We start from the raw sequence: 26,713 nt of genomic DNA, 5'->3' as shown, positions 1-26,713 counted from the left end.
GATTCCTATCTTTTTATGAGGCATATTGTTAAATAACTAATCACTAAACTTAACACACTAGAGATACACTAAATGTCTTAATAATACACTAATTACTACTATTAATATACCAAACACTAAGCTAAAAACTATTAATAAAATATCCAACACGATCAAATCGTTAAACACTCTCTGCGATATGTAATGCACTTCTAACTACGACAATGGCGACCAGCAAATTGGCCGTTTCCATGGTAACGCTAGTAAACAAGAACCACTGCGCATCATCGAGTTATGAATCATATTCCCAAACTTATGTTTGTCCGAGTCTACTAGCTCTTAGACTATTAATGGGAACTTCATTTACCTTTATTCCAGTTTGACCCTCTAGCGTTTCCAGCTTTTTTCAGGATCTCTTCCGAGTAGGCATTAAAAACAATTGGCGACAACATGCATCCTTGTCTCGCCTGGGTGAGATGTAACAGGTAACGATAGCTACTTTTTCTAGTTTGATTTATATGTGCTCCTCTCTCTTTATAATCTTATTTATGCAGACTTTCAGATTTAAGGGGTAGATTGCTACATCTTCCCTGTTGTCCATCTGTTATTTTAGATGATTTTCTTGTTTAGTTCGGTGGTTCGGTCGATATTGGTAGTTGCTGGCTTACTTGCTCACTTTTCTATTCTATTCTATGAGGGTACGAATACCTAGTATTCCCCATTTGCAAGAGGCCGTGATAGGAGACTTAACAAAACTGCCACAGACTAAATAAGGCAATCATGAGTTAAAAGTAAACAAGTAAAGAAAAACAACTTTTTAATCGCAAAATTGGTCCCTTACAATAGAAAATAAAATATTTTGCTTAAACACAAAATAGCCTAGACTAAGATATAAAAATATTTGAAGTAAAAAATTACTCTAACTAGATATACAATGTCATATACATGTGGATAAGTGTAATAATATAATAATGTTGATCACAGTCTTCCAATAACAACGGTTAAGTCTTTTGATTAGTAATGATGGTTATATTTAAATTCGAAATATTATTTCATCCAAAGTTTACAATGGACCAAATATTTTTAAGTACCGTGCAGAAGACGTGACGTATTTTAACTTTAAATAAATATATACAGCATGTTTAGTTTTAAATTAGATATACGCCTTATAAACAGCAACACTGCGCGCCATCGAATACCAGACGGTTCCCGCTTTACACACTAATGCACCCGATTCTCGCCGATTCTAACTCCGTAGCTCTGTCATTCGGCGATTAACCAACGATAGTGGAATAAGCAACGTTGCCGATGTTAGCGCTTCCTTCAGTGGCCTATATCTAATTGAAAACTAAACGTATTGTATGAATCTAAATCTCCTAAGTTGATTGCTCATTCTGAAAACTTTTCACTGGGTAATTTTCATTGCAACTAGAGAAAATAGACTATGATTTCCAACTTTACTCATAGAAATTTAATAATTTTACAGTCTATTTTACAACTTCAATGTGAAGAAGCTACAATGTATTCCTTCTAAAAGTAACCAAAATAATTGAAGAATGTAAGTAAATAATTTTGCAAGTGCCAAAATTCAATATTTCTTTAACTCTGGTCTGTCCTGCCCAATAAGCCCTACAACGTTCTAATGTAAGTAGCATAATTAAAACTTATACCACTCTCTACAAGATGGCAGTCCGTGTATATCCCAGAACAAATGTTATTAATAATAATGGTCCAAGTGCAGTGGTGTCATGGCAAAATTAGCAGTGCCGGAACGCACTTTTACTAACTTTTTAACAAGTAAAATATTACTTGATGTTTTTTTAATACAAGTTACGTCTGCATATTTTAAAATGTATATGCATTTGCTTAATTCAAAAATATTTAAATTCTGGAATTTTTATTTTATTTTAATTGTTGCTGGTATCATGGTGCCGGAACGGCGTTCCGACACCATGACACCACTGTCCAAGTGCCAAGTACTTGATTAGCCTTTTTCATATTTAAAACATTAATTACTACAGACGGCATAGAACGGCAGGCATTGGACGGCAACAGAACTACTAGTTCTTTTTTATATTGTCTGAAAGGACATTGATACAGTTGACCCGGCATTGGTCGCTAGGTTAGCCGTTACGTCAGTCGTAGCGCGTGAGATTTTGTCTCACATATACAATATACATATAAATTTTTCAAAATAGATTTTAAACTTAATAAAGTTATTATTAGCTTTACACGATGTGACTGTTGATGCGCTTGTACATTTTAATCTAAAAATGTAGAAATAATATTAATATTTCAATATATTTAAATTTCAAATTTGTACTATACTAAATTTACATTCAAGATGCAGTAGAAATAAACAAACTAAGACACGTTAAATGCTACTAGGAGCACTACCGAATCATAATTTACAATGTATAAACTTTGGAAATCATGATTTGGGATTTACAATGTATATACATTGTAAATTATGATTCGGGAGTGCTCCTAGTATCATTTAACGTGTCCTGGTTTGTTTATTTCTACTGCATCTTGATTTTAAATTTAGTATAGTACTTTTATTTTATTGTCTTGCAACAGGGCAAGTTCTAAAATTATCTTTGCATGATTCATATTGCAAATACAAAATAAACTAACGCTACAATATAGAATAATACTAAATGATATTATACACGGTAGTCGTGAGATCAGAGAATATCTCACGTGAAGCGCACTGACTTAACAACTGGGCCATACTAAGTCAACTGGGCCACCATCTGAGCAGACGAGTCTATTAAAATGTAGAGGAAGGATAATAATTATTAGGAGGCTAGAAGGAACTACAGCATGTGCAATTTACCAGGGAAAAAGTTGTGTGCAATATTCTGAAACCGTGACAGAAAATCTCATGTAGCGATCAATGCCGGGTTAAAGTTTAAAAAAGCATTTAAAATATTTTTGCTTAGTTTTTGGTGCTTGGACTATTATTTAATTACACTCTTCATTTGTGTTCATTTAATTCTACGATATTTTAATTTTATCACTTTCTTACATAAAATATATTAACGTCTTTTTGAGAACTAGCATGGCTTTCCATTATTACTAGCTAGTCTAAAAAGATATATAGCTTATCAGTTGCACTAATACAATGTGAACCAACTGATAACGTAAATTATTTATAAATATGTGAAGATTTGGCGGGAATTTGGAGGAATTCGGCTTTAATTAGCAAATCTAGGTTGGCACTTAAATTTGGGATAAAGGGAATGAGGGTGCAACAAAATCTAATCTACAAGAATCAACCGGAAGGGGCTTCGGACTACAGAAATGGATTATTTGAAATCTGCAGAAAGATTGATGTGTCATAGAGAAAGAGTAAGAAATAAGTAAAGTACACAACTATAACAGATGCCATGTCCAAACAATACAAAGAATATCAAATCCAGATGTCGAAATCATAAAAGTAGAAAACATATCAGAGCAAAAAGCTGGATAGAAGGTATTTAGTTAGAAATATTAGATAATTGAAAGAAACTAGGAAGACGAAAGAGGCGAATGGATATCAGATGATGGTATGTATTTAGTTGACAGTGATTATTAAAGAATTCCCATACTCAACAGACGATTCTTACTGCGATATCGAATATTTCCAATTCACAGTCTTAGATCTTATTGCTGAAGGTTGTCCAAAGATTATTCCCGCTTAAGGCTTGGCATGGTGTGCGGAGGGCCGTGAATACAGAGCGAGGTATACCCTTCTCTCCAAAGAAACTTGTTTCGGCCTCCAAGTTGTGCAAAGATCCCGGTCTAGACAGAATGTCTGGAATGATTGGGACCTGTGTGGCTTGTGGGTCACATGAATGCTCTGCTTGAGACACAGGTGTTTCCGGGGCCTTGGAAAATCTCGAGGCTCATACTCATGCCTAGAGGTGTTGGAAAGTATCGGCCTATTTGTCTTCTTTCGAGCATAAGCAAATTGTACAAGAGGATGTTGCGTAAGTGGATCAAAGGGTGATAGAAAGGTCTGGGAGTTTGTCTCCAAGGCACAGTATGGATTTTGCAAGGGTAGAGTACGATAGAAGCGGTGATTGGAGGGAGTGGAGACCGCAACACGTGGGCGGTTCTGCTCCTCTTCGACATACGAAATGCTTTTAATATGTTGCATTGGTCCTCTGTGCTGGGTCCTCTAGTCGCGAGGAATTGTCCCGCATATTTGATGAATATCGTCCCGGATTATTTGTTCGAGAGGAAAATTAGGTTGAGAGAGGCGTGATAAGATGTTATGGCTGGGGTGTCCTTTGTCCGGTACTATGAAACCTGTCTTACAATGGGGTTAAGGATTGCAAATTCGGAGAATAGTTTACCCCTTTCGCATTCGCGAATGATCTCGCGGTGCTGGTAGCATCGTCGGACTATTGGAATTCCTATTCCGGATATGGTATACAAGAGTTCTGATCCAGGACTGGATAAATAACCATGTACGGGTGTGTGGATCACTCCTAGGAAGTACGTCAAGTACATGGAGGTGGTCTTACATACGAATGGAGTTAAAGGCGCACGTCCGGGAGGTGATCTGTAAGGCGGCTGCGCTGGAGAGGGTAATGTCAATATAGGGGGACCCAAATTCGAAAGGAAGGATTGTTCTACAAGGAGTTGCGAAAGCTTATCATCATTTGCGTGGCACCAGTCTGGAGCTGTGGAAAGACAGGCTTACAAGAGGCTGCATCTAATGGATTACTTTGAATTGTATATTCTAAATGCCAAGCTTAACTAGTTGATATAAAGTTTAATGTACAGATCTCTACATTATCATTAACGAAAATATTAGCTATAAGGACTGGAAGAATATTAAGGACTTTCTATTTTCTAAGACAATTTATATTTCTAAATGGCACTTTATAAACAATGTCTTTGTAGATTGAAACCTTATATCTCAGTCTTTATTTCTCAGTTTATTTTTTCATAAATATTTTAAAAAATATATTGATTTCCTAAAAATACATCAGAAGAATATTTGAAAAAAAAATAAAAATAGTCAATTTGTAAAGGAAACATTTTGAGAGATAAGAAAATAGAAATTGTGATAACTTTAATTAGAATGAAATTATTTCGAAAAAAAAACAGAACCATACATATCGTCCCTGCCATTTTCCAACTATCGAATGTGAAAAGTGGTACTTTTCAGGAGAGCAAAATAACTCTTTTTTTTAGAGACTCCAAGTCAGCGCATTGTGTAATGTTTAATCCTTGTTAGATTGATAACAAATTTGAACTGCTTATCATTTTTTTCTTTCCAAAAAAACACATTCGTTACTTTGCTTTTTGTATTAATCAAAGATCTGTTTCGGTCCGATGATTCAAAGTAGCGAATGTATAATAGCGAATAACTGTATAATCAAATAATGAAAATCCGTTAAAATGAAATCATAAACTGCCTCACAAGAATTTCTTGGAAGCGATACTGAAACAAAATTCGCACAAATTGTAAACGTGCATTTTATTCTTTTCAGCAGTTTAGCATTTTCAACAGTTTACAGATTATAATTGAATAACTGTTGAATAAATTACAACACAAACTAAGGAATGTGACACATTCGACATTTAGCGTTGTACAAATATACCTTTAGTTATATTTATACAAAACAAAAGTATCGAATATAACCATTTTCGTCAGTTTGCAGTCAACCAAATGAAAAAGTGTTTATATTCGATGGTTTAAACAGCATATTTCCCGCAATCCTAATCAAGCTACAATAATGAGAATTTGCCACAAGATGTATCACATATAATGCGAGGGCAAGTTATCGAATCTGAAAAACCCGATTTTTTTACATTCGATAGTTGGAAATGGTAGAGACGATATATAATTAAATAAATCTGTACTGATAAGTAAAAAGGTATCAAGTCAAAAATATCGATTTTGACAAATTTTTTAGTATGTTAAAAAAATCGATAAAGAGCAATGAAAGCGATTAAATTTCAATGCTTAGTTGAATTTAATAATTAATTTCAAAATATACCTGAAAATCAATCGATTTATATTACTTTTTATCGATTTTTTAACGTACTAAAAAACTTAAAATCGATAATTTTGACTTAAGACCTTTTTACTTACAGTATATAAATATATGTAAACGCAAATAGAAGATTAAATTTTATGAGATTTTTTTAAACGATGATTTGGTTTAGTAGGAACCAAACTGAGAAATTGGTAAGACCACTAAATGGATGTGTTAAATGTAAACAAGTGCAACAAGAGAAAGAAATATCGATTTAACCATTGGGCGTAACCCAGTGGAATTTAGAAATTTCGAGATCTTTTTCGGCTCTAACTAACTGTGAGATCTTCGTTGTACAAAATTTGGCACAATTTTAATTCTCTAAACTTATGGCAGTGTCCTTAATTAATCCAAGTGAAGTGGGCTTAAAAGTCTTCTTATTGGATTGGGGTTTTAGTAAGTCCACGGGTAAGAAATCTTCGTAATCGTTGATAAGTTTAATTAGTCCATGGGAAATGAACTTAAAGAAGTTTTCTTATGTGTTTTAATACTTTACAGTGCATCAGCCTAAATAGTCGAAGAAAAATAGTAAAATGTTACATGTTGCATTATTTAAAACTATTGTGACGACTATTACTCTTCTTGAAATTAGAGTGACGGACTGTAGACTATACAGCTGCTATATATACATATTCTTATTTAGGACTTTATTAGTTTTTAATAGTTTTGAAGGTCAGTTCGATTTACATTAAACAAGCTTTGGTAATTTTGATCGAACTGTTTATTGCAATTTTTAAGAAGCCAATCATAACAGAAACTAAATTACACAGCTGTTCGCTTTTATTGAGTTTGATTTATCACTTTAGTTGTGTAAAAAAACGTTGAGCACTTACAGAATCACTACGTCCATAAGTTAATTAAAATCATATTTTTTTAAATTTGTATTTGTGGTTGGTTACCCCAAATTTTGGTTCTATTAGAGTTAAATACCAAAATTATTATGGTCTAGAAAAGTCACAGCATGTTGACACACTATACAGGGTGAGTGGGGAGGAACGCGCCAAACTTTAAGACTGTATAATATACATAAAAGTTTTAAAAAATAACTCATATGTTGTTATTCGATTTTCATTTGTTTCCGAGATATGGGGTGTTAAAATTTTTATTACAAACTGACGACTTATTTATTGCTCTAAAACCGGTTGAGGTGTGCAAATGAAATTTGGTGTAATAGTCTGAAATTTTTTAAAGATAAAAATGGTACGCCACTGAAATATTTTAAATTAAAATCTTTCTTGAATTCCTCGTTCAATTTGTGACAAAAAATCTAACTTCCTTTTTTTCATGTGATGCTTAGTTTTCATGCAAAAAATAAAACATCTTAATTCTACAAAGATTTCGACAAAGTTTCTATATGAATGTGTAGAAACTTATTTCGAATACTTTGTAAGCGTTAAGATATTTTATTTTTTGCATGAAAATGAAGCATCGTATGAACAAACATGAAGATAGATAAAATCCAGGAGGAAAATAAACTTCCTGTAGCTGGCTGTATACCATAAATCACAAAAATACCAAGTTTCTTGTAAAAGGTATATATTAAAATACCCTAAATAAGGGTCACAATACAAAACGTTTTCGGATTAAGGAATCCATCATCAGTGTTTAAAAGCCAAAATTTGCATGCCTGAGCCACCAAAATGTATCGGATAAAAACCCTTTAAATGTAAATAATAAGGATGTTTTACATATTTATATAAAATTCATTGGATGGTATAGATAAACCTGGATGTTACCCAGGGCAACACAGGACTCTCTCCACGTGGTTGGAACTTTTTTTGGAGAAAACCTCACATATTGGATTTCAATGGCCAACTGTTGGCCAATAGTTGGCCATTGAAATCCAATATGTGAGGTTTTCTCCAAAAAAAGTTCCAACCACGTGGAGAGAGTCCTGTGTTGCCCTGGGTAACATCCAGGTTTATCTATACCATCCAATGAATTTTATATAAATATGTAAAACATCCTTATTATTTACATTTAAAGGGTTTTTATCCGATACATTTTGGTGGCTCAGGCATGCAAATTTTGGCTTTTAAACACTGATGATGGATTCCTTAATCCGAAAACGTTTTGTATTGTGACCCTTATTTAGGGTATTTTAATATATACCTTTTACAAGAAACTTGGTATTTTTTATGAAGATAGATGGTTTGTCAGAAATTGAACAGGGAATTGAAAATTAATTTTTAATTTGAAATATCTCAGTAGCGTACTATTTTTTTTCTCTAAAAAATTTCGGACACATCCATACGCGCGCCAATGGTGAATATAAAATTCTTAATTGTGTGTCAAATATGCGCAATAACTATGTCTTAAAACCCACCAAATTTCATTTGCACACCTCAACCGGTTTCATAGCAATAGATAAATCGTCAGTTTGTAAGAAAAATTTTAACATCCCATATCTCGGAAACAAATGAAAATCGAATAACAACATATGAGTTGTTTTTGATTATTTTTACGTATATTATACAGATTTTACAGCCTTAAAGTTTGGCGCGTTCTTCCCCACTCACCCTGTATATAGCTTATGAATCTTACTGTTAAAATCTTTATAATAGCAAAAATGGTTTACTTCAAACCGATAAAAGCGAACAGCTGCTAATTATTTTAAACGAAATATTTTTATGGCAGATTTGTTATTGCGCTTAAATCAACACACCTTTTACTACACAGAGTACAAAAATAAAAAATATATAATTCCGCTACTATCATTCGATTTAAGCAAGAAAACAAAAACTGCCGTGGCAATTTGCAAAAAGTAACCAAAATATTCATCCAGAATATAATCGAAAAAAAAAAAATAAATAAATAGTTGTTTGGTCTGGAATAGAATGATGCTGACCTTCATTTTGAAAGTATGTTATTTATAAACAATTGTTTTAAATAGTTTTCAAAAACTAAAAGAAAATAATGCATTCACGAAATGATCAATTGTTTAAACAAGTCATAAATCATCATCCGTATAAAAAATAAATGTTCAATAAGCATGTAATCCCTGTAATATTGAGATGCTAAAATAAAAGCCAGCATTATAAAAAATTTACATATTAGATGGTTACTTTTTGTCGTCTTCTGGGATTACTGGTTTTATAGTTAAATCAAGATTTTGGAAGTACGGATGTCTAGCGATTTGTTTTGCACTTATCCTATTCGCTGGATTATAGACCAGCATTTCTTGTAATAAATTTTTACCGTCGTCGTCTAAGCTTTTAACTTGACTAGCCAGGTTAAAGTTAACCCAGTTTGGGAATGTAGCTTTGTAGTTCGGAAAAGAAGAAACTTCTGGCCAGATATCATCGGTAGGTGTTCTGAGAATCCTAGAAAAACAATATTTATACAATATAAAGAGTGAGTCTGTAATTTGGAATAAATTCAATAGTTCAAATACTAATTGTTATTGTGAAAAATGCTCAGACTTGTCAATTAGTATTTCAAATCGAAATTTTTTACATACAATAATATTGTATACAGTGTGTCCCAATTTAGAGATATGACGTCATCATTGATTTTTTTAAATGGCAACACTGGCATTTTGATAGCTTTTTTGATAGAGTGTGTAAAGTTATACATAACTGCAAAATATCAAATTTTTATCCCTGCCATTTAGAAGATAATAAAAAGTAACAAAGTTATGAAAAACAAGTAATCAGATAATTGAATTTAATTATTTCAATTAAACTAATGATCATAATGTTGTCCCATTTTAAGGATATTCTAAGATATTGTCAAACAGTCAATGGGCAACTTTATGAGCATTTGCTTAATTGAAATAATTAAATTCAATTATTTGATTACTTGTTTTTCATAACTTTGTTACTTTTTATTATCTTCTATATGGCAGGGATAAAAATTTGATTTTTGCAGTTATGTATAACTTTACACACTCTATCAAAAAAGCTAACAAAATGCCAGTGTTGCCATTTAAAAAATCAATGATGACGTCATATCTCTAAATTGGGACACCCTGTATACATGATTATTGTATGTAAAAAATTGCGATTTGAACTATTAATCGACAGGTCTGAGCATATTTCAAAAAAACAATTGAATCGCTTATTTCAGAAACAACCTAAGTCACATTTTAGCGATTTTGAGTTTATTGGCGAGGAACCGCAAAGTGGGTGACGCCTGGTGGCGAATTTGAAAAGCATTAACTCTAGGAAAACATTGACTTTGCCATTAATTTGTGTACATATTTGCGGTCAGTTTATGTTGTAATTAACAATGATTTCCACTTAAAAAAACTATTGCAGTGTTCCTCAGTATTCATTCCTATTATAGTCTACGTAATGACCTAAACTATCCAATGCCAAATCACACATTTTGTTAATTTAACGTTTGTATTAAACGTAACTGGAGCGGGAACATGTGAACAAAATGAAGGCACACTATACTATTCTGGAAGTGTAGAAGATGACGTACATCATAGGAATGGAGTTGGCATATTTATAACATCTAAATTCAAGAAATATGTAAAAAAATTTGTACCTGTAAATGACAGACTAGCGATACTCCAATTAAATAGTAAACCATTTAATGTCAATGTTATCCAGATATATGCCCCTACTTCAGAAAAGAAATATGACAATGATGTTGAATCATTCTATAGTCAATTAAAACAGACACTTAACAATCTAAAAAGGAACGAAATCACATATATTATTGGAGATTTTAACGCGAAAATTGGTCAAGGACGAAGATCTGACCTGATAGGTGGATATGGACTAGGGGAGAGCAATGAAAGAGGCGATAGATTATACCAGTTCTGTCAAGAACATGACATGATAATCGCAAATACATGGTTCAAATTACACAAAAGAAGATTATATACATGGAAGGGACCAGGAGATAACTCGCTTCATATAATTAGAAATCAGATAGATTATATTCTAGTAAACAAGAGATTTAAGAATGGTGTCAAGAGATCAACGACATATCCTGGTGCAGATATCGGTTCAGACCATAACCCTCTAATAGCTGACATCCAAGTGAAGCTCAAAAAAGTCGAAGAAAACCCCAAAACACCAAAATTACATATATCAGCATCCAACAAAACGCTAATAGAAAATGACCTGAATAAGCAGCTAAAGAATTCAACAAATGAAAACAATACAGAAATATGGAACACGTTTAAAGATCTTACCTGGAAAGTAATGGAAAAATATACAACAACGATGCAGAGGCACAAAAAACAACAATGGATGACTGATGAAATCCTGGAATTGATGGAGCAGAGAAGAAAACTGAAAGATAACAAAACAGAATACAAAGAAAAACAAAAACTAATTAAACAAAAAATAAAGGTAGCTAAAGAAAAATGGATGGAGGATAAATGCAAGGAATTAGAAAAGTTGAATAAAAAACATGATATGTTTAATATGTTTAAAAAAGTTAGAGAAGTAGCTGGTCTTTATTATAAGAAAACTCCACATACTATAACCGATTCGTCGGGAAAAATGATAATAGACGAACACGAAATCCGAACTACCTGGTATAATTATATAAATGAACTGTATAATGATGATAGACCCGAAGAACTGGACACTTTAGATGAAGGTGAAGGACCAGAAATACTAAAACCAGAAATACAACATGCTATAAAATTGGCAAAAAACAATAAAGCCGTTGGTCCCGACAACATACCTACAGAAATGTTAAAGCTCATAAATGAGGAAAACATTGGAATACTAGTCAAACTTTTCAATGATGTTTATTCGACTGGTGATATCCCTGAAGATTGGTTAAAGTCCGAATTCATAACCCTACCAAAAAAACAACGTCCGAAAAACTGTAGCGACTATAGAATGATAAGCCTTATGAGCCACACCTTGAAAATCTTTCTACGTATCATCCACAGTAGAATCAGAGATAAATGTGAAGAAGACCAGGATGAAACACAATTTGGCTTCAGAAATGGACTGGGAACCCGGGACGCACTCTTTGCACTAAATGTGTTATTGCAGAAATGCCGAGATCAAAGGAAAGACGTCTTTTCTGTATTTATTGACTATGAGAAGGCCTTTGATCGAGTACAACATCACAAATTAATTAAAATACTAAAGGATAAAGGAGTTGATAGTCAAGATGTACGAATCATAAAAAAATTATACTGGCGTCAAACAGCGACAGCTTGCATAAATGGAAAATCAACAGAAATATGCAAAATACAAAGAGGCGTCAGACAGGGTTGTATACTGTCCCCACTGTTGTTCAATTTGTATTCAGATAGAATATTTAAGGAAGCGCTGCATAATTTGGAATGGGGTGTGAAGGTTAATGGAATTCTGATAAATACAATCAGATATGCAGACGATACAGTTAATTTAAGTGATGATATGAATGGATTACAACACCTTTTAAATGCCATTGACAGAGTGGGAAGAGAGTTTGGCCTAAATATAAACTGTTCAAAAACAAAGTACATGGTATTTAGCCGTTTGGCCCATCAAGATTCACGGTTATATGTTGATGGTCATATGATTCAAAGAGTACCCAGTTTTAAATATCTTGGTTGCCATATTACTGAACAACTAGATCCAGATAAAGAGATAAAATGTAGAATCGAGATAGCCCGCACGACATTTTTAAAAATGAGGTCATTCTTCTGTAATGATACCTTGCAACTTCAACTTCGAAAGCGCATGATTAAATGCTACATTTGGTCAGTCCTCTTGTATGGTGTCGAAGCATGAACATTAAAAATATCCACCATTAACCGTTTGGAGGCCTTTGAAATGTGGCTGCACAGACGTATTCTAAAAATACCATGGACGGCTATGCTGACAAATGTGGCAGTCCTTAAGAGAGCAAATGCTACCCGTGAGCTGCTTGATAACATCAAATATAGAAAGATGGCCTATTTTGGACACGTAGTAAGGGGAGACCGGTATAATATTCTTCAACTTATTATGATGGGTAAAATCGAAGGACGCAGAGGAATTGGTAGAAAGCAGGCCTCTTGGTTGAAGAATATCCGGGAGTGGACAGGAATAAAGAAAGCAGAACACCTATTTAGAATAGCTCGAGACAGAGACAGTTTCGCCATGTTAATCGCCAACGTCAAGGGGACTTGATAGGGCAAGTTAAGAAGAAGATTAAACGTAGTATTTTTTAATGTTTAAGCAACTGCAAAATTAAATAAATAAATAAAATGTAGTATATATTCTGTACATAGAATGTACATTGTTATGCAAAATATTCCGACCACCTTGTTATTTCCAGAACACATTCATTATAAAATAAATTCACCTACTTAGTTTCCAGTTTTTATTTAATTAAAAATTGTTATCTGTTGGTCTAAAATAAATTGTAGTGTACCTATTAATTAAATTAAAAACAAAATTAGAAATTCTAAGATAGACTAATAATTTTTAAAATGCTGTGAGATTATCGGGGGGCCAGATTTTTTTATGAAAAAAAGGTAAAAACATATCAGTAGTTAGCATCAAATTTTAATGAATGCATACAGATGAAACATAATTTTGAGTCGTCTTTAACTTCTAAGATGTCATAGTGGCAAAACTTAGTGGTTATTTTGGCAAAACACTTGTGTAAATGATTTTAATTTAACATTTTAGAACTGTGAGGTCAAATGACAAAATGAATTATTTTCCTAGAGTTATTGTCCATCTTTGAAATTTTGAGCGCCCTCTCTCGGAATTTAATTTTGCGAATTACACTAACATGTTTTTCTGTGGGACTAAGGTGGTTTCAAAAATATATATGAATATTTTAAATCGTTATAAAATCAACTATGCTTACGGGACTTAGGTGTATTCTGCATTATATTGTGTGTAACGCACATAAATATAATGTTGGTTTAATATTCAGATTCAGATTCGTTTATTCATGTCAATAACACAAGTGTTTAACACATGTCAAATAAAATTACACAAAGATTTGGACGCAATACAAATTAAAAAGATGCACAATACGACTAAGAGTATTAATAACATTAACCCATTTAGCGCCAAAGGTGCGAAAACGCACCATTTTTTTGTAGAATTTTTTTTTGGCAATTCGTTAATTTTTTTTAAATCTTTGTATTTTTTAAGCAACCAGAAGATATAAGTGTAACTAAATTTAATTTTGTTTAATTTCCAAACTCATGCTTTCATCATAAAAATATTTTCTAAATGTCCGACATTTTCAATCCTTCGACGCAACTTTATTTTTACTGTAGTAATTTTATCGGCATAACACTTTTGTGGTCAAATAAATTAAAACATTATTTTTTTAACCTATTTGTACAACAATTGCTATAAAAATACAAAAAAAATAATTTCTGAGTCATCAAATCTCGTGTTTGAAAATAATGGTTCGATAACGAACCATTGGCGGAAGTCGACATATAATCCTGTCTGATCAGGAATAAGTTCAAGGTGATGCACAGGCAGTAATTTGTTGGGATATTTCTTTATTATGTGTAAAAACACGTATCCACTATGCTTGCACTCCGAGCTCCTGCAACTGCTCCACATAGTGGACACGTTTGGCGCTCCCGGGCTGTGCAATTGTGCGCACTCTGCCTCGGCGCTCCAATCTGGGGTGGTTTATATGTAAGGGAGCGCATACCGTATCGATTGGAGCAGTTGCAGGGAGCGCGGAGCGCAAGCAGTTCGTGAACATAGTGGATGGTTGGCGCTCTCGGACCATGCAACAGTGTGCGCTCCGCCTCAACGGTCCAATAGGTGGCGGTTTATATGTAGAGGAGCGCATGCATGTAGATGGGAGCAGTTGCAGGGAGCGCGGAGCGCAAGAGGTTTGTAAACATAGTGAATGGTAGGCACTCCCGGACCGTCCAACAGTGCGCGCTCCGCCTCGGCGTTCCAATTGGTGTCGGTTTATATGTAGGGGAACGCATACCGTATCGATTGGAGCAGTTGCAGGGAGCGCGGAGTGCAAGAGGTTCGTGAACATAGTGGATGGTTGGCGCTCCCGGGCCGTGCAACAGTGCGCCAACGACCGTGCGGCAGTGCCTCGGTGGTCCAATGTTACGAATATAGTGGATACGTACCTTTAGAAAGACGGGTATTCTGGTATTCAGTTTTGTTATAATCTAGGGTGGGGGAGGGGGCGGCTCCATAAGGGAGTTTGTGTAGTGTTGTAGACAGTAGACAATATGTCGATTTGTCGAATTTATGCAACTGGCACAGTGCAAGATACAGGATTGGAAAGTGTAAACTTGAAATATCTAAAATAATTTCTAAAAAGGATAGAGGGCCGTTCGACTTCGTTTTTGACAAAGAAGCTGAAGAAGGTGTAGGCAATGTTCTAACCATATTATTTTTGTTTATGAAAACTTCCAGGTCCATTTACACTCTAAATGTTTTGAGACTTTTCACAACAAATAAAATTGTGTATTTCAATTTTTATATCTCATTTCCGCCAAAGGTTCGAAAACGAACCATTTTGTTGTTGTGACACCTGCCATTATCAAAGTGTAAAAAAAATTTTTTACGAATGTTTAAGTTTATTTTACTCCAGTTAATCAAATATATTACATATTATTGCAGTATTTCTTTGCTTGGCGGTTAATGGGTTAAATACTAACATTAAAATCACATTAAATTTGATTACATTAACAATGGACATTGCTTAAAGTCATAAAATCCTAAAATTTAAATGCAAGAAATTCCTCATTACTATAAAAAACATTTTCTAACAAAATATCTTTAATTGTACTCTTAAATTGATTTAATGGAAGACACTTTAAACTATCTGGAAGTTTGTTGAAAAATTTAATAGCCCAGTATCCTGGCCCAGTTTGACACCTCCTCAATCTCCAGTAGGCTGGCACGAGATGGTGTTTATATCGGGTGTCATATTGGTGTATGTTCTCATGGGTTTCAAAGTGCGCCCCTCCTCTCTTGATAAACATTAGGTTCTCAAGTATATATAGAGATGGAACAGTGAGAATTCTTAGGGACCTATATGCTTGCCTACAATCATCCCTATACCAAAGACCAGCAAGAACTCTAACTGCCTTACGCTGCCAACCAAAGACTGTCAACATTTCTGCTGAATGACCCCAGACTAAAATGGCATAGGCTAGATGAGACTGAAAAATTGCATGGTACACTGTTATTAAGACTTTATGTGAAACATTAGATGCCAGATTCCTGAGTACAAACAGATTTTTTGCTAGCTTTTTACTTAGACTGTTGATATGTTCACCCCATTGAAGCTTGGGATCTAATAATACACCCAGAAATCTGACACTGCTCATACCATCATTTACATTCTGTGTGTCTCTGAGAGAAAAAACAACTCTGTTGGTTTTTGCTGCATAAATAATAAACTCAAAATCACCAAAATGTGACTTAGGTTGTTTCTGAAATAAGCGATTCAATTAGTGTTTGAACTATTGAATTTATTCCAAATTACAGACTATTGTTTTTCATAATTTTGTTATTATTTTTTAATATCTTGTAAATGGTAGAGAATAAAAATTTGATATTTTGCAGTTATGTATAACTTTACACACCCTATCAAAATAGCTATCAAAATGACAGTGTAAATTGGGACACCCTGTATACATTATTATTGAATGTAAAAAATTTCGATTTGAAATACTAATCGAGAGGTCTAAGCATTTTTCAAAAAAACAATTAGTATTTGAACTATTGAATTTATTCCAAATTACACTCACTCTGTATACAGTATGATAAATACGAGGATAAAGATCTAAATTGTGTATAGTACGCCCAGAATAGCCATAGACGTGAGCTGCGCGCAAACCGGAGGAGGGATACAGAATTCATTTGTGGCTTAAATTACAGGGTTACCACTACAAATATTGATCAATTTCTTTGTATGTACAGAAATGTTGTTGACATGAATCATTTTTTTGCAAAATAATGATTGTATAACAAATTGCATTTGATTTTTCTAATTTTAAATGGATATTTAATAAGGTTTAGAGTTTGGATAATATGAATTCTTTAAACTATAGAAATAATCTAAACAAGCTAGAAGCAAACAAAAATAAAAAATATAAATTGAAGTTAAATGAAGTCCTCATCACTATCGTCAAGTGTATGAGTCTGAGAATTCGCTATCAGGATCTTTACCTAAATTAATAATACATGATTCTATGGCTTGCTAAACCACATATACAAGAATATTTACTCGAATATTGCAAACAGATTAGAAGCAAAACTCAATTTCTATCAGTCAGAAAAACAGGCAAGATTTCGAAGGAATATTATAAACTTGTATAAAATGAAATCATCTTCAATAATTTTCACTCTTCTACAGAAAATATTTCAAAGAACTCATGGGTCAATTTTTGAATAGAGGATTTATTTTCAAATCAGAGGGAAGATGACAATACTGGAAAATTTTAATGTTAAATAAATAAAATTCAAGCAAAATAAAGAAAAAAATAAGTAGTGTAGACTGAACAAAAATATCCTGGCTACTAGTGATGTTGATTATAGTTACTTTCGAGTATTCGTTACAAATCGTTACTTTTGTATAAAGTAATCATTTACAGTATTCGTTACTTTGATTACTATGATGACTTTTGTTACTTTTGTATTTGAGTACCGGTAATCATATCGAGAATCGTATTTCTCAGTAGGTAGGTATTTTGTATAGGTATTCCGATATAATACTGATCTTCGCGAAGTAGGAAGTAATCAAAGTAGATACAATAGTCGGTACTCGCTCTGATATGATTGGTATGAAGTAATCAGAGTAATCAAAGTAATCAAAGTAGATACAATAGTCGTTACTCGCTCTGATATGATTGGTACGAAGTAATCAAAGTAATCAAAGTATGTAGATACAATAGTCATTACTCACTCTAATACGATTGTATGAAGTAACGAAGTAATAAGAGTAATCAAAGTAGATACGATAGTCGTTACTCGCTCTGATACAATTGGTACGAAGTAACACAGTAATCCGATTAATCAAAGTAACGATTTGCCTCTCTGTATAGTAATCATTACTTTCGGTATTAGTAAGTAACAAGTACTTTGTAACGAATAGTTACTTTTTCAACATCACTACTGGCTACTGAACTTGCGTGAATGGTTGGTGTAGCTAAAGATCAGGTGAACTTTTTAGAAAAACAGTTAATAAAGTTAAATTAGCCATTATGATATCCAATCTCCGATAGGAGTGGTGGAGTAGTGTCATTCCTTATGACCAACCCTGTAGACATTAGTAGTAGATGGTTAATTATTTTATTTGAATAATATTAAACTGTATCCAGTGTTGATCACTGCTACTGCTAATATTACTGTTGCTACACTTTATCGCTATAATTTATTGTAAGCAAAATCAACAATTATTGAAATGTTAAGTTATTCAAATGTTAAAGTTAGCTATACCAAAACAAATATTAGACTAATGATGTTAATAAAATCAGTAAAAAATTCTAAAATTGATTACTTAGGTTATATGGTAACTTTCCAAAAATATTGTCTTCTGGGTTTGAATCTCATAAAGAAAAGATTGAAACCAAATACCTAAAAAACAACAATCATCAGTTCTTTTTGGTTTTGTTTTTAACCTGCTGAGCTAATGGTTTTTGCCCAAATTTAAAGTAATATAGTTTTGATTTTCTGTTTTTCTCGTGTAATATTGCATCAAAAAGACTGGTATGATAATGAACTTATCTAAATACCTGAATATTCTGAAGAGCTGATCAATTTCTGAATCTCCCTGGAACAAAGGTTTTTTGGTAGCCATTTCTGCAAAAATGCATCCCATGGACCAGATATCGATAGGACAAGTATACCTTGAAGATCCCAAAAGTACTTCAGGTGCTCTGTACCATAATGTAACAACTTCATGTGTGTAAACTCTTACTGGGACTCCAAAGGCACGCCCAAGACCAAAATCTGCAACCTATTATTATTTTTTATTAACTTTGAAGTCAATTGATCAGAAATATTACATAAAAGCATAACTTTATCCATTAAAAAAATGGAATATTCTTTGTACTCAGGTTAAACAGAAAACAACACTTTTCTGTGATTGCCAGATTATAATTTAGACAGACCATGGAGAATAACGCTAAATTGTCTAGAATATTCTATAGTCTTTCCCTACGTATCTATTAATTTTTCAGTGCTTTATTTAAAACTATTGCATTAATTGGTGGTTGGTGGTAGAACAACTTTCGTATTGGTTATCTTACTTACTTACTTACTTAAGCGGTCCTCTTGTACCTTACGGTGTCGAGGTAAGTGGAGAAATCAGACGTTTCCATACCTTTCGGTCAGTAGCTAGTCTTTCTGCTTCTCTCCACCCAATATTTCTTTTTACGCAAGACTTTCCAATATTTGCATTCCACGTTCTTGCTGGCCTGCCTCTTCGTCGTTTGTTGTCAGATGCCGCTTTCCATACCCTCTTTACAGTTCTACCTTCACTCATTCTCGCCATATGTCCGAACCACGATAACTGTTTCGTTTCAAGTCTGTCTAAGGTGCTTCCAACACCGCATCTTTCACGTATGTCTTCAGTTCTTATACGATCACATCTGGTCACCCCGGATACCGCACGTAAATATCACATTTCAGATGCTTGAATTTTACTACTGAAGTTGTCGTTCACTGTCCACGTTTCACTACCGTAGAGTAGCACCGGCTCGTATACAGTTTGAAATACTTTCATTTTTGATTTTAGGCTTAATTCTTTCTTCCTAATAAAACTCTTATTTAGTGCATAGTATAATTTTGTTGCACTCATTACCCTGCTGTTTATTTCTGGTTCTATATTTCCTTGCCCATTCATTGTTGATCCTAGATACTTGAAGTCCTCTACTTGTGTAATGGTCTCATTATTCAGCTTTACATTTATATTTTCTTCTACTTCTTTAATTATGTGACAAGTTTCATTGAAACTTCAGGAAGCATTTTCAAAAATTTATTAATTAAATCATTTGAGAAACATTTTCGAATTTGTCATGATTATTTTTTTTAAATTTCTTCAATTTTTGTTAGTGACAGTGACCACGAAAACGATGGAATGACAAACTTACTGGAAGCACATTGAAAAACAGACAGTCATGTCTACACAAAAGAAAGAAGAATTTTTGTTAAAACTGCTTCTTCTGCTGACTGAAAATGGAATGTCTGTGTCATTTCCATGTTGAGAACATCCGTCAGTCATTCTTGAACGATCTTCTTGGACCCGCTGCAGTCTGCATCCCATTCTTCTAGTTGTTCACATAACTGTTTTACTAACAGTTATACAAGTCCAATTTTTAGTCAGGCACACACATACTTTCCAAATGTTCTTTCTTATAAAAATCACTACCGATGTTCCTGAAGAACGATACTTTTCAAAAGGTCGAAGTCTTTTCAAAAATCACTGTTTGATTTATTTTTAAATTATTACATACCTGGCACCATTGAAATGAGTTTATATAAAAAAAAAAGAAGAAAGAAATATAGCTACTAAAAACTAAATATCTGAAATAATATGAACAAACTGACATGGAATGGTCTATTACTGCCTCATGTGTAACAGAAAAATGTTTTCTCCACAAAAAAGTTACTCACCTTTATTTGTCCATCTCTATTAATAAGCAAATTTTGTGGTTTCATGTCTCTGTGAAGAACTCGTCTCTGATGACAGAATAATAAAGCTTCGTTTATTTGATACAGATAACTCTTGACTAATTTTGGATCCATGGTAGTACCAGATGGTAGTTTATCTAAATATTTTTTCAAATCCATAGCAAGAAATTCAAAGATCAAATATAATCTAAAATAAATCAATACAAATCAGTTAAATTTATGTTTCAGTCATAGTTTGACTATTTGTGTACCAAATTACCATTCCATGTCAACAATACAATATGGAAGAGTTAAATGACAAAGATTTTTATAATAAATGTGAAAAATACTAAGCACATTACAAGCATACTCCAGAAAAGAGCCTTTTATCTAGAAAAAACTAATTAAGGAATATCAGAACAATGTTAGAAAGGAATACCAGAAAAATAAAAGCATTGAAATATGGTGTTACAGAAGAGTATTGAAAATTCAGTGGGTTCCAAGGATTACCAATGTTAAAGTACTACAACATTTAAATAAGAAGTTAAAAATCATGAACAGTATAAAAACAAGGAAACTGGAATATTTAGGTCACATCAGCAGAGGAGAAAAATATGAGTTGATGAGAATTATTATGCAAGGAAGGAACCAAGGAAGAAGAAGCATAGGAAGAAGACACATCTCCTGGCTGAGGAACCTTAAAGAATGGTTTAACTGTAGATCATTACAACTATTCAGACTAGCAGCCAACAAAGTGACCATAGCCATTATGATATCCAGCTTCCGATAGGAGATGGAACTTTATGAAGAAGAACAATGTTAGCACAACTGTAAAAAGATTCTTGATAATTAAGGAAAAGTTATAAATAAAACTTTTATTTTAGTTTGTGTAGCGATTTATTTCATTTTAAACCCTTTCAGTGTGGCATACTTGTATACAAGTATTTATGTTACGCTCCACCAATACAAAGCATTTCTCAACAAGTAAACTCGAGTCACGCTGTCAGTACCACTTGTACTGACAAAAGAAATATTGTCCGCCTTCTAGTTTGTAAATTCAAATGCAATAAAACGTTGTTTATAATTGACTATTACAACCTTGCAGTAAAATTTATTAATAAAAATAGTATTGTTACTAACAACTTTCGTAGGAGCTAGTTTTCAAAAGAAACATAAACCTATGGATGCCGCAGCATCCATAGATCTAACAGCAGCATATGTTACTGTTTGAAAGGATTAATATATAAATTGGTCTGTATTGTCCCCTGCAGAAAGATAATTAACCTGATGTAATAATGGGAAAGAATATGATCAGACAGGTGAAACTTAATAATGGCCTTCCAAAGGGTTCTGTACTTGCCCTTTTACTTTTCAGCCACTATATTGCTACAACCGAATCTTGCAAGTTTAGATATGCTGAAGACTGGACCCTTATAACAAGCCACCAATCTTTAGAAACTACACAGAAAGGACTCTCATGAATGATCTAATCCATTCTCATTGAATACTTTAAGAAATGGAAATTACAACCAAATACTACAAAAACCAAAGTATCAACTTTTCATCTCAACAACAGGCTGGCAAACACAGAATTACAGGTGTATTTTAATAACAAACTATTGAAACACAATAAACACCTGAAATACCTTGGCTTTACTCTAGACAGAATTCTTACATTAAAAAAACACCTGACAAAAACAGCAGCAAAACTAAAAACATGCAACAATACATAAACTCTACAGTAGTACATGGGGGTCCACAGCTTTAACTTTAAGCGTTAATATGATTGGTCATAATACCTGTTTGCGCGCCACTGGTGAATATTAAATTCTTAGTGGTATGTCAAAAAATGTGCAATAACTACGTCTTAAAACCCACCAAATTTTATTTGCATATCTCAACTGGTTTTAAAGCAATAAATAAATCATCAGCTTGTAAAAAAAATTGAACATCCCGTATCTCGGAAACGAAGCTGTTGCAGACATATGATGATAAAGCAAACTGTCCTTATTTTCTCATGTAAAATTACCCCTTAAAGTTTGTCGCACTTATTTAGAATCACCCTGTACTGATGACGAACATTGCCAGTTGTTAAAGGACCTAACTTTTTTATTATCCAACATAAGCGAATGAATCTAAAAACAGAATGTTAAGAAGACCTGAGGCTATAGTTGGGTTTTAATTTCAGTATTATATAAATGCTAGAATAGTCCACAGGGTGGTGCAAACTTTGAGAAAAAGACATAGTTTCATTCGTACACCCAGTATACAATGACAGTTTACCTGTCTAGCAACAATACCATCATTTTATTCTATAAATGGGCAAAACCTTAAAATAAATGAGGTAGCTAAAGACTTGGGTATACTATTTGACACCAAACTGAATTTTAGTGATCATATAGATAGATTAACAGTAAAAGCGAACAGGATGTTAGGTTTTAGACCAAGAAATTGTAAAGGGATATCTTTGGAGGCAGTGAAAACAGTATATTATGTTGGGTTGGTCAGATCACAGCTTGAATATGGGTCAATTATCTGGTCTCCTCAGTATAATGTCTATAAGTCATTACTGGAGAGTGTGCACCATAAATTTCTACTATATTATAATATGTTCAATCTGAATATGATTTCTGACTTCTGATCTTAAACTGGATATATTGGAGAAGAAAAGAACCATGTTTGATATTTGCTTTGTTTTCAAACTATTGAATGGAATTATATCATGTCCAGAAATTCTTTCACAAATCAAATTTGCTGTTCCACAGAGAATGCTTCGATAAAATAACTTATTTTTTATTGGCTTTCGTGCAACAAATTATGGTAGACACTCATTCATGGATCGATCCCTAGAGTTTATGAAAAGAGAAGATAGATTGAATGTGTTTAAGAACTCTTTGCAGTCATTTAAGAGAACTCTTTTGGAAATATTTTAATGTTATATTGCTATTACATATGTGCCAGTTTACTAAAGTGCATTCATATAGCAAATTCCCAACTATAAACAAACACACATGTTACTATTCGCCCTCTCATTCGTCAAGAGGCTATTAAATGTAATTTATTGCCCTAAACCAGGTGGATTCTCATTTTACAGGTCCAAACTTGTCAGTCCGCAAATTCTAATCGTATGTAAGGTGTTGGTTTTTAAGATAATATTATTTTGTGTTAGTTTGTGTTATATGTATTTTACAGCAGTTATTGTTGAGTTATTAATTAATACTGGTCATGTTTTATAGTTTTTTTTATAAGTTTTATAGTGTGTAGTCTGTTTAATGAACTTTTAATATACAAAAACAAAGTATTTACTGTTCAAAAGTAAAAATAGCTTGTGGTAATCACTTTTATAAAGGTAAGAAAACCCAAAATTTTAATTTATTGATGTTTCAAAAAGTTTTATTTCCTTTTCTGGACATAAAAAATATACAGAATACAGTTTCATAATGGTTCATTCACTCACGGTAAAATATATGATACACCTCAGTTCAGTACGACCCTGTTTAGCTTCCATGTGCTTTTGTTTACAGTTGGGAATCTGTAAAATGAATACAGTTTAGTGATAACTTACATACCTAATGGATTTATTATTTAAGTAACTTTTTGTTAATTTTGTATGTGTAGACAGTTGAGTCCGCGAGTCTTTACCCTTGCGTCATCACTTAAAGCATACGAAATAAGTCGGAAATCTATTACACGCAACAACAACTGACAGAAAGTGGCTACTGTTCCGATTACGGGTTTTATTGTAAAATTTGACGTTATCAAATATATAGAATGTCAAATGTAAGTTTTGCTTCAAAATTTTTGCGCAGAATTACAGCTACATTTGAAGTAGTTTAATAAATTATTTTATTATTATTGATTAATAAATAAATAAACAATTTATAAAAAAATCCAATAAAATATTTTATTTTTGTTATTTTATTCACTTTGACGGAAATCTAAACACAGTCATTTCTTTACTGTGTGAATGACGTTAGCTTTGTATGTTTTAAATATTAATTGCCTAAATATAATTATTTACCTTAAAATTGCAAAGCCCAATATAAAATTAGTTGTGAAAACAACTGTTTGTGTAATATAAAGAAACTTCAAAACGCAAAAATTCGACAAAAACCGCAAAAGGTTCAACTGACTGACAGCCACAAAATTAAACAAATCAGAAACGTCAAACAAATTGTGCTTAAAATATGAAAACATACCGAATCGTCTTTTTTTGTACCTATCTCTTTTCAATGCACTGAGTCTAGATGGTTCATAAAAATACAGTTGAGTCCGCGAATCTTTACCCGTGCGTCATCATTTAAAGCATACGAAATAAGTCGGAAATCTATTTCACGCAACAACAGAAAGTGGCTACTGTTCTGATTACGGGCTTTATTATAAAATTTGACGTTATCAAATATATAGAATGTCAAATGTAAGTTTTGCTTCAAAATTTTTGTGCAGAATTACAGCTATATTTGAAGTAGCTGAATAAATTATTCTTTTATAATTATTGATTAACAAATAAATAAACAATTTATAAAAAAAATTCAATAACATATTTTACTTTTGTTATTTTATTCTCTTTGATGGAAATCTAAACACAATCATTTACTGTGTGAATGACGTTAGCTTTGTATGTTTTAAATATTAATTAGCAAAATATAATTGTTTACCTAATATTTCAAAGCCCAATATAAAATTAGTTGTGAAAACAACTGTTTGTGTAATATAAAGAAACTTCAAAACGCAAAAAATCGACAAAAACCACAAAAAATTCAATTGACTGACAGCCACAAATGTAAACAAAGCAGAAACGTCAAACAAATTGTGTTTAAAATATGAAAACATACCGAATCGTATTTTTTTGTACCTATCTCTTTTCAATGCACTGGGTCTAGATGGTTCATAAAAATAACATGTGTTTTTACTTAATAACAAACGGCAGCTGGTTTGTCATGAGTTTCATGCATGGAAGAGAATGATGCTAGATAAAAAGTATGTGTTTTATCTCGCCAGGTATTAATGACGCACGGGTAAAGACTCGTGGACTCAACTGTAACATGTTGTTACTTAATAACAAACGGCAGCTGGTTTGTCATGAGTTTCATGCATGGAAGAGAATAATGCTAGATAAAAAGTATGTGTTTTATCTCGCCAGGTATTAATGACGCACGGGTAAAGACTCGCGGACTCAACTGTATATATGTACCTATATGTATCTTTTAAGCGTTTCTTAATAAGGTGCTATTTAGACTAGTTTTGATATAGCCTTTAATAAAAAATATACTATTATTTTTTTGTAAAGGGGGTTTCCCGTCTAACAAATAAATAAGATTTTGTAAGGCGATTTTATTGACTACTGAACTCATCAAATGCTCATTACAACTCAAACTAACGAAACTGAGCTAACAAAAAAAATTACTATGATATTTGTGTGTACCACTGTATATTTCTTACCTATTTTCTTCCATCATCACATCTTCAAGGGAAACCACATTGGGATGTCTCAGTTCTTTTAACAGAGAAATTTCTCGGATTGCCGTTGACGGAACACCTTCATCTTCTGCTTCTAATCTATTAATATTCAAGAATAATATAAGGACCAGGTGATCAGTAACTATAAAAACTTTACCTTATTCTTTTCATTGCTACCAGTTGGCCAGTCTTCTTGTTTTTGCCTTTGTAGACTACTCCATATGTGCCTTCTCCAATTTTTTCGATTTTCAGAAAATCGTGGACTGTTATATTGGGCTTAGATGTGGACATCTTTTTTCACCTCACCTGAAAACTTCAGCAGCCCTAATGAGTTGGATATGGATAAACAGTAAGTTTAAGTAATTCACAATTTGAATCCTTTTACAAACCTTGTAAAAAATACTTACAAATAAAAAATCCAAATATTAGATGATGTGATATAATTATCTCAACGAACTTTTGTAAATCAAGCAAGTAACCAAGTTAACGGAAAACCGCGAATCTATCAAAAAATAGAGGGCGTTCCAAGATGTTCTTCTTAAAGTGTCAGGCACGTGGTACCGAATGTGTTGAATATTTAGTCATTGAAAATTTGGCAAAGAAACTTTGGTAAAATCAATAAAAATTGAAGTTGGAACTATAGTAAGTAAATTGATATAATTATAGAAATTTAACTTGTATTTAAACTGCTATAACTAATTAGAAACTTAGGTT

The 26,713-nt window shown here is 32.8% G+C and overlaps 1 protein-coding gene across 2 annotated transcripts; it reads right to left on the bottom strand.

Moving 5' to 3' along the window:
• Window positions 1–8,104: 8,104 nt before the first annotated feature.
• LOC114328964 (cyclin-dependent kinase 1) lies at window positions 8,105–26,556 on the bottom strand. Of its 2 annotated transcripts, none has more exons than XM_028277960.2 (6): window positions 26,407–26,556; window positions 26,157–26,323; window positions 25,982–26,098; window positions 20,543–20,747; window positions 18,661–18,884; window positions 8,105–9,340 (listed from the first exon to the last, which is right to left on the bottom strand). In XM_028277960.2, the coding sequence occupies exons 2-6, from the start codon at window positions 26,288–26,290 to the stop codon at window positions 9,079–9,081; spliced, it is 942 nt and encodes a 313-aa protein (XP_028133761.1). In that variant the 5' UTR covers window positions 26,291–26,323; window positions 26,407–26,556; the 3' UTR covers window positions 8,105–9,078. The 2 variants fall into 2 exon arrangements, with proteins under 2 accessions (XP_028133761.1, XP_028133762.1); XM_028277961.2 differs by having other exon boundaries at window positions 8,106–9,340; window positions 26,157–26,312; window positions 26,407–26,549.
• Window positions 26,557–26,713: the final 157 nt, after the last annotated feature.

The sequence above is a fragment of the Diabrotica virgifera genome, chromosome 3 (assembly GCF_917563875.1).
Source record: "Diabrotica virgifera virgifera chromosome 3, PGI_DIABVI_V3a".
Lineage (NCBI taxonomy): Eukaryota > Metazoa > Arthropoda > Insecta > Coleoptera > Chrysomelidae > Diabrotica > Diabrotica virgifera.
This window is presented reverse-complemented; position numbering and strand designations above follow the sequence as displayed.